Source organism: Tupaia chinensis, unplaced genomic scaffold, assembly GCF_000334495.1.
Source record: "Tupaia chinensis unplaced genomic scaffold, TupChi_1.0 Scaffold150288_1, whole genome shotgun sequence".
In the NCBI taxonomy this organism is placed as follows: domain Eukaryota; kingdom Metazoa; phylum Chordata; class Mammalia; order Scandentia; family Tupaiidae; genus Tupaia; species Tupaia belangeri.
In genome coordinates, this window is record NW_006210128.1 from 2,158,932 (window position 1) to 2,169,234 (window position 10,303).

At 54.8% G+C, this 10,303-nt stretch overlaps 1 protein-coding gene across 4 annotated transcripts in view; it reads right to left on the bottom strand.

Annotated features, from left to right (window-relative positions):
• The window catches only part of PRMT8 (protein arginine methyltransferase 8), a 111,857-nt gene that overhangs the window by 60,963 nt on the left and 40,591 nt on the right, over positions 1 to 10,303 (bottom strand). For all 4 annotated transcript variants that reach the window (XM_006172038.3, XM_006172039.3, XM_014585675.2 and 1 more), the window contains one exon: positions 3,748 to 3,933. In XM_006172038.3, coding sequence (XP_006172100.1) covers positions 3,748 to 3,933 — 186 coding nt within the window. The remainder of the gene's footprint in view (positions 1 to 3,747; positions 3,934 to 10,303) is intronic.

The following is a 10,303-nucleotide window of genomic DNA, read 5'->3' on the forward strand; positions in this document are numbered from 1 at the left end:
CGCCCTTCACCCCTGCTTCACTCACTCCCCGCCCTTCACCCCTGCTTCAGTCACTCTCCGCCCTTCACCCCTGCTTCACTCACTCCCCGCCCTTCACCCCTGCTTCAGTCACTCCCTGCCCTTCACCCCTGCTTCAGTCACTCCTCGCCCTTCACCCCTGCTTCAGTCACTCCTCGCCCTTCACCCCTGCTTCACTCACTCCCCGCCCTTCACCCCTGCTTCAGTCACTCTCCGCCCTTCACCCCTGCTTCACTCACTCCCCGCCCTTCACCCCTGCTTCAGTCACTCCCCGCCCTTTAGCCCTGCTTCAACCTCTCAGTCTCAGGACAGTTCAGACGGAACACGCCGCCCTTTGTGGGAAACAAAGCCAGCTGCTCTGTGGCTGACTTTGTCCCCAGCTTCCCTGGCTATTAGCACATGACAGCACTCTGACTAATTGCTGGGAAATGAGGCCCCAGAAAATCTGTGTCAAAAGAACCCGCAGCAAGATTGTCATAGGAAGGAGCTAGCTGGGAACGGGAGTGGTGATCAGAGCTAGGGGCTGGGCTAATTCTGGAGGCGGAGACACGGAGCCCTGTGACTATCAGACAGAATTCAGAGCTGAGGTCGGGAGGCCACACAGAACCCGCCCCCTTCTGTCTGGGGAGAGGCCTCGGGAAGCGTGCACTGGTCACCTCAACACCTGGTCCGGACCCCATTCTTCTCGGAGCCTCTGAGGTGGCAGGCTAGGCTTCCTCTCCTTCGCCTCTGCCCTCCGGTGGAGCCGTGGGACGGGAAGAGCAGATGTGTCCAGAGTCGCCTCCTGCTGTCTCTCCAGTCCCCAGAGGCCCCTTCCCCCCTCACGTCTTGATTGTATTTCCAGACTAATCACACCCAGCCCGTCCACACCATTTCCAACACTCATGATCGCTATTAATCAGCAAGCTGGCGGGGCTGCACTGCCATGCGGGCCTCTTGTTAATGATGGAAGAAGGCTGCCAGGTGGCCAGCTCAGCTCCAGATGGGGAGAGGGGTCTGGTCCAGACCGAGGCGGCAAAGGCACCACCGCAGGCTGTCTGGCCTGGAAAGGAGATCCCCGGTGCTCGATGACGAGAAGCGGGCAGGCCCTCTGTCTGCGAAGGGTGATGCTGAGAGGCCACCCCCGTGTTCACTGCTTGTCGCACCAGGCGAGCGTGGAGACTGAGAGCAGGGAGGGAGGAACCTCGGGAGGAAGGTTATCTGGCCACCCCTGTAGGAAAGGACTTAATGCATCTTCCTAACAGCCGGGATCAAGAGACGTGTGAGCAGGCGTGCAGAAGTGCGTGCCGAGGAGAGGTGAGGGGCCCTTCGGGACAGAAATGCTGCGTACATCTCCCAGATCCTGCATTCAGCCCCTGCTCGGTCCACACTGAGCTCACGCGTGCTCATGTACACTGACTCTCCTATCAGCACACAGAATCGAGGGGTCAGCTCCACACTTACTGGGGGGCTTGGTGTGGAAAGCCTGCCCTTCTAGGTGCTGAGTCACAGTGACTCGATTTATAGCCGTCAACACACCTTTGCAAACCAGATGGGGTGCCAAGCGCGGGGCCCCAAGCTGGGTCCGCCAAGCCTGGAAGAGGGACGGGTATCAGTGATACACAGGAGAGCACGTTCCAAAGGCCATCGTGTGGCCCAGCGAGAACTCAGCCACTCAGGGGGCGTCCGAGGAACCTTTCAGGGAGGCTCTAGGGCAGAGGGGAGCCTGAAAGCTTGAGGGGCGCGTCGTGGTCATTCGGCTCCTCATAGGTGGATTTGGGGCAGGCCCGAGCAGAGGCATTTGGGGGACATTGGAGCTGTTCTCTCTTCCCAGGAATCTGTGCTGAAAGGGGTACCCAGAGCCACAGAACTGCGGAAACCTGCGGCTGGGAGTTCACGCCCCTCAGTGAGGGACAGGTCTTGAGGAGCAGGAACTGTCCAAGGAATTCCTTCTGCCTCCCAGAGCCTCTCACAGGCCAAGGACAGGGCTCGGTGCACCAGCCTCACCCAGGAGGGGCAGGGTCAAGGCAGGCCCAGCCGGCCACCTGTCTGCCCTGAGATGGCGTTTGATCCACTCCCAGGCCAGGACTCTCAGACCCCAGCACAAGTGGCCCACCCCCACTCCAGACCCCACGCCTAATGGTTTATGCAGAGAGCACTTTCCAGTGAGCATGTTCAGGTTTGGCTTTGCTGAGCCCGAACCCCTGAATCTAGACATAACCGAGGGGCTCCTCCTCCACCCTCTACCTCCATATGGGGCTATAAAGGAACTGCAGGAACAAATAAATCGTGTTTATTCTATGGTTTCCAGAAAGAAAACAAGGAAACTTGTTTTAACGGCTACCTAGAATGACAGCTGGGTGAAAGTCTAATGCCTCGGTCTGCCGTTCGCTAACCCATGGCCTTGCTCAGAGGAAACAGCAAAGACATGAGGTCTGGTCCTTCAGGCTCCAGGTCATCCGTATGGGGACAACCATAAGACCAACCTCCAGGGTGGGCCTGAGGAAAGTGAGCCGATGACGTAGAATGTTTGGAATACACCTAGCAGGAAGTAAGCACTAAAAAAATAAGTACACAAATCAAACACCGTTTTCAGAGCTGGCTCTTATTATGAAATAAAATACCCTTCTGGCAAAGGTGGTATCGACATTCCCACGTGAAAAGAGTTTACAGCAGCGTCTAATTGGAAGGGAGAGAGATTTGTTTGTACAACGCACTTGAGGGCCAGCCAGTGGTCTGGTGGTTAAAGCAGCTGGATTTCACATGGCCAAACTCTGGGGTTTGAGTCCCGGACCCAGCAGCCTGAGAAACACGCCAGGTACATGAGCACGCGTACCCAAAATCCTGAAAGGAGGAGGAGGAGGAGACTGGGGTGGGACCATCCCCCACTGGGAAGGCTTTCTCATTTTCTCTCTTTCTCTCCCCCCACCCTGTCTCTCTCCAGGAAGCGTGTGCGTCTTCTGGCAAAGGAAGGGAGGGAGGGAGGAAGAGGAAACGTACTTGTATAGCAAGAAGCGTTTGTCCCTCTTCCAGTAGTCTCTTCATACCGTCAGGGCTTCGTGTAAATATTTTCACTATGGGGTCCTTACTAGGATTCAATTAAATGACACGCGCCATGTGCTTAGGGCTGTGCCCGGCACTGAGCCAGCGCTCTGTAAGCGTCCGTGGTTTGTGTGGGGCAGCCTAAGAGAGTGCTGGCGGCTATACTGGGGGAGTGGAGAGTGGAGACCACCGTGTCCCCAGTAGAGCCCGGAAGCCTCCTGCTGGCAGCTCTTCCTGCTCCATAGCTGAGGTGAGCCTTCCCTGCTGTGCCGTGAGAATGAGAATTGGTAGAGGGTCAGTCAGACCTGGGTCAGGTTCCAAGGAAGCTCCGGCTCATTCATTTGAAGAAAGGACAGCATGATTTCGGAGCCAGCCCTTCGGTTTAGGAGTGGCTGCTCCTTTGAGCTCCTGTGGGGCCCAGCGCCATCCAGCCCATGCTGCAGGACCCACATGCATGGCCAGGAGACATCGGGCTGGAACGTAGGCCCTAGCGCTCTGCTCTCTCCCTGGCTGTGGAACAGAGACACACACGCCTGGCCCCTGTCTTCCAGGGGGACCCACAGGGTAGAGACAGGGTCAGAGGCTTCGGAGGCACTAGGAGGATTCACTTTACAAGGGTAAATGGTTGGGCCTACTGTGCCGCCTCTGGAGGTGACAAAGGAGCAGGACCAAGCTCGTCCCACTCGGCTGCCGCGCAGGACACGTTACCTCGTGGATCCCAAAGTGGGCGTAGGAGTCGAAGTAGTAATCTCGCGAGGTCATCTCCTCGGGGTTCAGCAGCTTGGACATCTTGCCCCGTCCTGGGCAGCTGGGCTGGGTGGACACGTGGTGGACACATTGCACGGGCTTGGGCGGGATGACGGGCTGAGGGGGCTGAGAGGGGGGGCTGCTCACCTGGGAGAAGAGGAGAGAAGGGGGCCGGTTAACAGAGGCCACGAGGTCCCTCCTCTCCCCTCACTCCCTGGCCTCGCTCCATCAGCAGCCCTCCCTGCGGGGGAGGAGACCCCGTCAGCCTCCTGTGATTTGTGGAGAGTTGACAGGCCACTGAGGAGCCAAATGGGCCCTGACTCCCTGGCAACTGGAACCAAGCGCGGCCTCCGTTTCCACATCTGCTAAATGGAGAGGACAGTATCCCCCTTTAGAGGTGAAGAGGAACCACTTGATAACAGAAAAGACGCAGAACCCGGCCCAGCACAGCCTGGTGGCGAGGACACACTCGAGCCTGTGTCGTCAGTCACGAATCTCAGCTCTGCCACTGCCCAGCTAGCCGACCCTGGGCAAGGCTAGAAACTGCGAGGCTCCTCAACTTCCCTGTCTCAGAACGGGCTACCACGGTCCCTACCTACCTCCTAGAGCTTCCCCGATGATTAGACAAAGTAGCATTGTTCTGGTGCTTAGAAAAGAGGTAGGCATGCGGTCCATGCCGATTCAACTGGAATAAGCCCCACCTGCATCCCGAGGAGAGCGAGCCCCTGACTTCTCTCTACCCAACAGGCAGGGCCAAGCTGAAGCAGCACTGGGCCTCCCACGGCGGCCCCTTAGGTCCCGGTGTCTCGCCCCTGTGGTCTTCCTGCCCGGGTCTCAGTACACAGTGGACCCTGACTCCAGCCTGTGAACATCTACGCTGCTGCCGCCAATCATTGCTCTTTCTGGGCTCCTCGGTCCCATGCCCCAGCCAGCTCTACGCCCACTGCCGCTGCCCAGCAATGTCTATCCTCTGCTCCCCGACCCCCCACAGGCTCAGGAGAGCAGGGAGAAGGTGATGGAGGCCCAGAGAGCTTCCGACACCCAGCGAGAGCGACTGGAACCCAGAAGTACACACGTCAGTGCAGAAGCACGGCCATGCCAGCCCACCGTGCCCTGAGCAAAGGAGATTCAGGTGTGTATGGCACGGAGAAGGCCTCGAGACAGGGCAGCACTTCAAAAATAGAAAAGCAGGAACCAGCAGGCGACATGGTGATTAAGGCTCTGGACTCCCACATTGTTGAGCGCGGTTCAAGTACCAGACCTGGTGGCTTGAGACTCACTCTGGGCCTGTGTGTATGCGTGCCCAAAATCCCAGGAGGAGAATGAAGAAGGAATTGCAGCATGGCCATCTCCCCAGGAGGTGGCTTCCTACTTTTCCTCTCACGGTCTTTCTCTGTCTTTCTCTGGCTAGCATACGTGCCCTATGACAAAAACCTTACTAAAACTAAAAATCAGAAGAGCAGCATTATCTGGTACTTAGCCCTCTGGGACCGAGAATCAAGGCTCCTGGACCCCATCCTAGCTATCTGGGCTCTTGTAAAATGAAAAATAGATCCTGAGAGGCAGACAGCAGAGGGTAGAGAGCAAACCCAGGGGCCACACTGCCTGGTTCTGAAACCCGGCGATGCCGCTGGCTGGCTGTGTGACCCTAGGAAGTCACTTGTCATCGCTCCTGTTTCCTTCTCTACAGGATACAGATTATAATAAGCACGACCTGGAAGGACCGTCCAGACGCTGGGATGAGTGCTGTACGTAGACTTTAGGTCCTGGCACACAGTAAGGGCTTTACGAACACCAGTATTACTCGGGTGCAGAGGTGCACCCCTACTCCGGGCCTTAGTTCTCATCTGTGGGCTGGACCAGCTCAGGTTTCTTACCTGCTCTCGAGCACAGGAAGCTGGGGGATCCCGGGACAGAGGAAGGTCAGGAAGTCTGAGTGACTCCCTCTCCTTCCTCATTGTGGGTGCAGCCTGGGGCTGCCCTGTGTCCAGCACTGGAGGGGTGCTGGCTGGGGGCCGCACGATGGCCCCATTTTCCTGGTGTATCTAGGCCGCTGCCTCTGGGAAATAAGCAGCCTTCCCTGTTTAGCAGCACCAGGTTCCAGGTCGGCGCGATCCCGGGCTGGCTGGCAGCAGCGGGCCTGCCGCCTCATTAGAATGCAGCAGGTGTGCCCACCCTCAGCTTGCGACGTTGGTCACGGTCTCCGGGAGGCTAAAAATAGACTGTGTCAATTGCACACTCTCGTGCAGGCTGCAGAGTCACCTCTAAAGCTGGAAGGAAGCTCTGGCATGAAGCTGACCCCAATATTGACTCTATTTAAACAGATTACGGCTAGAAAAAGTCCCGGCTGGTCCAGGCATTGTGCACGGTCAAGGTCGCAGGGGCCTGCAGCACCCCTTAGCACTCCTTCTACCTGATGCCACGGAGGTCCCTGAGACATGCCCAGCAGTCAGCTTCTGTGTGTGCCACGCGCCACACATTGCAATCACGAGGTTTTGGGAGTGGGGCACTCGCTTTAGTAGACATGGACCGCGGGGACCAGGAAGTGGCTGTGGCCCGTCTCTGGTCCTTCAGGCTATCAGTCCCGCTTGGCAGAGGGAAGCCTGTCCCGGCAGGCTGGACAACAGCCATGGTCTCTGACCCCTGGGCAGAGAGCTACCGTGGGCGTTACTTTTAATTCCACAGACATGAATGAACATCGATGACCCCAAGGACCCGTGGGGGTCCTGCAGAAGAAACAGACGGACCAAAGCTGTACCCTCAAGGGACTCTGCTCTCGAGACCCCAAGGCCCTGCAGGGCACCAGTAGATGCTGGAGTAAGCTTTGTTCTAGAGAGAAGTTCAAGCAAATTGTCCCGGGGCTTCAAAGGAGGGGGAATTCACTTCAGTTCAGAAAGTCAGGGCAGCAGGGGACAGGCAGGAGCTTTTAGAACGGATTCTGGTAAGTGCAGACGTGGGAGGGAATTGTAGAGGGAGGGACGGCTGGAGCAGAAAGGTCACGGGGCGGGAAAGCAGTAAGCTTGTTTGGGAGCAGCTGGGCTGAGGTAGAGGGAGATTCGGTGGAAAGGAAATTATGGCCAGGCTAAGAGGTTGTAATTAAATCCCGAAGACAATAGGGAGCTGTTGCCGGTTTGAAACCAGGGAGGTCTATGTTTGAACTCTCCTTTAGGAAGATGGATGTGGTAGCAGCGGACGGAGGAGGAAGGAGGGGAAGGGCCGGGACTGGGGAGGCGAGACACGAACCCAGGAGGCTATTTTCAAAGTCCAGTCAAGAAATAACGAGAATCTGAACTGCTGGGGCAGCAGAGGGGGCTGTCTGCCAGAGAAAATGCAGAAGTGGAATGTCTAAGAGTTGGCAACTCTTGACGGGACGCAGGGAAATAGAGAAGTTGGAATCAGAGATGGCTCCGCCACTTCGAGCCTGGGTGACCGGGGAAGTGGCGATGGCACTCAGAAACGAGCAAAGTCTGCGGGGAGGGAGGTTGAGGTGCGGATGATGACTCTTAATTTGCATATGTGGAGCTTGAAATGTCATTGAGCCATCTGAGAAAAGATGGCTAGCACACTGACATTAGTGCGGTCCTAGCCAATAAATGTCATAACCACAGTGGGAAGGCAGATAGTAAACTCAGAAGGAATTCTATCAGATAGAGCTGGCTAAGGTAACATCCTTCCATAGAGCATGCTCCAAAGCCGGTAAGAAGAGAAACACCCCAAATTTAACACTGGGCAAGGGATCTTACAGTCTACTCTCAAGAGCATAAATACAAATGACAAATTAGCATGTAGCAAAAATGTGTAACCTTGGGGACCAGCAGGTGGCGTGGTGGTTAAGGCACTGGACACTCCCTGTGGCCAATCATGGTTTGAGTCCCGGACCTGGTGGCTTGCTTTCTCACTTCAGCTCTCTCTCTTTCTCTTTCTCTGTGTCTCTCTCTGGTCAAATTAAAATAAATGAATAAATAAAATTAAATAAGTAATTTTTTTGAGAGGTTTTCACTATAGGACGCGTGCGCGCACCAGACAGAGAGAGACAGAGAGACAGAAAGCGAGAAATCACCCCCCAGGGGGATGGTCACGCCACAATCCCTTCTCCTCCATTCTCCTCTCAGGATCTTGGGCACGCACGCACACGCGCCCGGTGTGTTTTAAGTCACCGGGTCCGGGACGCAAACCGCAGTCAACTACATGGGAGTCCAGCGACATAGCCATTACGCTAACTGCTGGTTCCCTTAAATAAGTAATTTTTTAAAAATGTGTAACCTCATAAGAAAGCAGAGAAATTTAAATTAGAACAAAATCTTCCAATTTTTAAATACCAAATAAGCGCTCTTCTTCCCAAAACTACTGAAACTCTGCATTTGTAAGGAATGCAAGAAAAGAGTGTGTTTTCATATGCTTCTAGTGGGACTGTAAACACGTTGAAGCTTTTTGGAAGGCAGTTTGGTAAAATGCATTAAGGGAGTTTAAAAGCACACATCTTTTAATCCAGTAATTCTACTTTTCTGAGTGGGGGGGGCTGTATTAGAAAGAAAGAGTCAAGGAGAATTATCAATACGTACCTAAATTACCAATATGTACCTACAGGAATTTCGTGACAGCCTGGTCCATAGCGGCAGAAAAGCCAGTAGTGAACTCCGATGCTCCACAAAACAAAGCTGATGGCATAAGCTGAGGTATGGCCACAGACTCGTGCCATGCTGCCATTAAACATGCCATGGGAGAGTGTTTAATAACACGAAATAGAAACTCAGTGTTGAGAAAGACAAGAGGGGGAGGAGAAGAGGCAGCATGATTGCACTGCAGAGATTAGAGCCTATTCATGCCCACGTGTGACGAGGGAGACTCGGAGACGGTGCAGGATTGACAGTGATTGCCGCGGGGTGCTGGATCAGGAACAGTTAATTCTTTTCTTTCTTGCACTTGTTTATATCTCCTACATTTTATTACATGTACTATTTTGTAGAAAGCAAAATAATAGTACTGAAAAAGAAAAGAAAATATAATCCCAAACCTCTGCAGAGAAGCTGAGGCTGGCCCTCCAATTTGGAGACCATCTGCAGGGGTGGGAGTGCTGAAGGGGGTGAGGTGGGAAGGATGCCAAAAGACAGGGTCAGGGGTAGTGAAGCTGGTCCTGGGAGAGGAGTCACAGGCAGGCTTCTCTGAAGACCATACCCTAGCTGGTCCAGGCAGCCGCACGGTTAAAGTCCCAGGAGTCTCCAGCATCCCTTAGTTGCTCACCTCTGATTCCAAGGTCTTCTTTTCCATGGGTTTCCCTGTAACTCTCTCCCCAGGAGTCAACTTATAAGGTGTCTACCAGGTGCCATGCATTGCACTCATGAGGCAGGGCATGAATGGATTTGGGCGGTCATTCCCCTCAAAAGTCACAGACCACAGGGACAAAGAGGTGTCTGTGGCCCTGCTGCTGGAACTGGGGGCTGTCAGCCGGCTCTGCCCCCAGCAGAGGGAACGTGCACTCTGCCCATCAGCTGCTAGGTGTGCCCCTCTGGGAGGCTGGGAGTGGGTGGGGAACCGCAGCGGTCTGTAATCGCTGGACACTCAGCCACGTGGGACACTGCTTTTAATTCCATCAACACCTGCTATGGCGAAGCACTGTGCAGTCCTGTGAGAAAACAATGAGATTACAGGAACGTGCTTAGTTCCCACAGGAACCCTTACAGGGACCCAGCCATGTCTCCAGAAGCTATTAGAGATGGTTCAGCCACAATGGGAGGCCTGCGAGAGGGACTCTGAAGACTTGGCCTTTGGCTCATCTGCTCACCAGGGCCCCGGAAAGATGGGGCCCAAGGTGATGGGTCGTGGGAATACTGGTAGTCTCATCCATAAAGGCAGAAGAAGGTCAGGCTCCTCCCTAGGGCCCCTGGGCAAACAGAGCCTCCGAATGAAGGCAGCCTCCAAACTTCAAACCATCTTGCATTGATTAGCTGAGAAATCAGCAAAACAGCTGGGAACCACACTGGCCGGGCAGCCAGATTGACTTCAAACCCTGGAGCCTCGGTCTCTCCCAGCTGCAATGCCATGGCTCCAATGTGCTCCCTCCCCACTGCACGTTTCCACCCTCTTCCACACTCTACAGTGTGGGGCTGTGCTGCATTAGCCTGCTCTGCCCTGCTCCTGCTGTCTGCTTCTCTTTTCTTTTTCCTTCTCTTTCTTTCTTCTTTCTTTTTCTTTCTCTCTCTCTCTCTCTTTTTTTTTTTTGTTTGGGAGGTTTTTGCTGTAAGGCGTGTGTGCTCGCCAGAAGGGCATAAAGAGACAGAGAGACAGAAAGCAAGAAATCACCCCCCAGGGGGGATGGCCACGCCACAATTCCTCCATTCTCCTCTGAGGATCTTAGGCACGCACACACATACGCCCGGCATGAGTTTAAGCCACCAGTCGACTTGAACCACGGTCGACTACATGGGAGGCCAACAACATAGCCATTGTGCCAATTGCTGGTCCCCTTTCTCTTTCTTTTTCTTTGTTCCCCCCCCCCCCATAGGCCACATCCACCCCC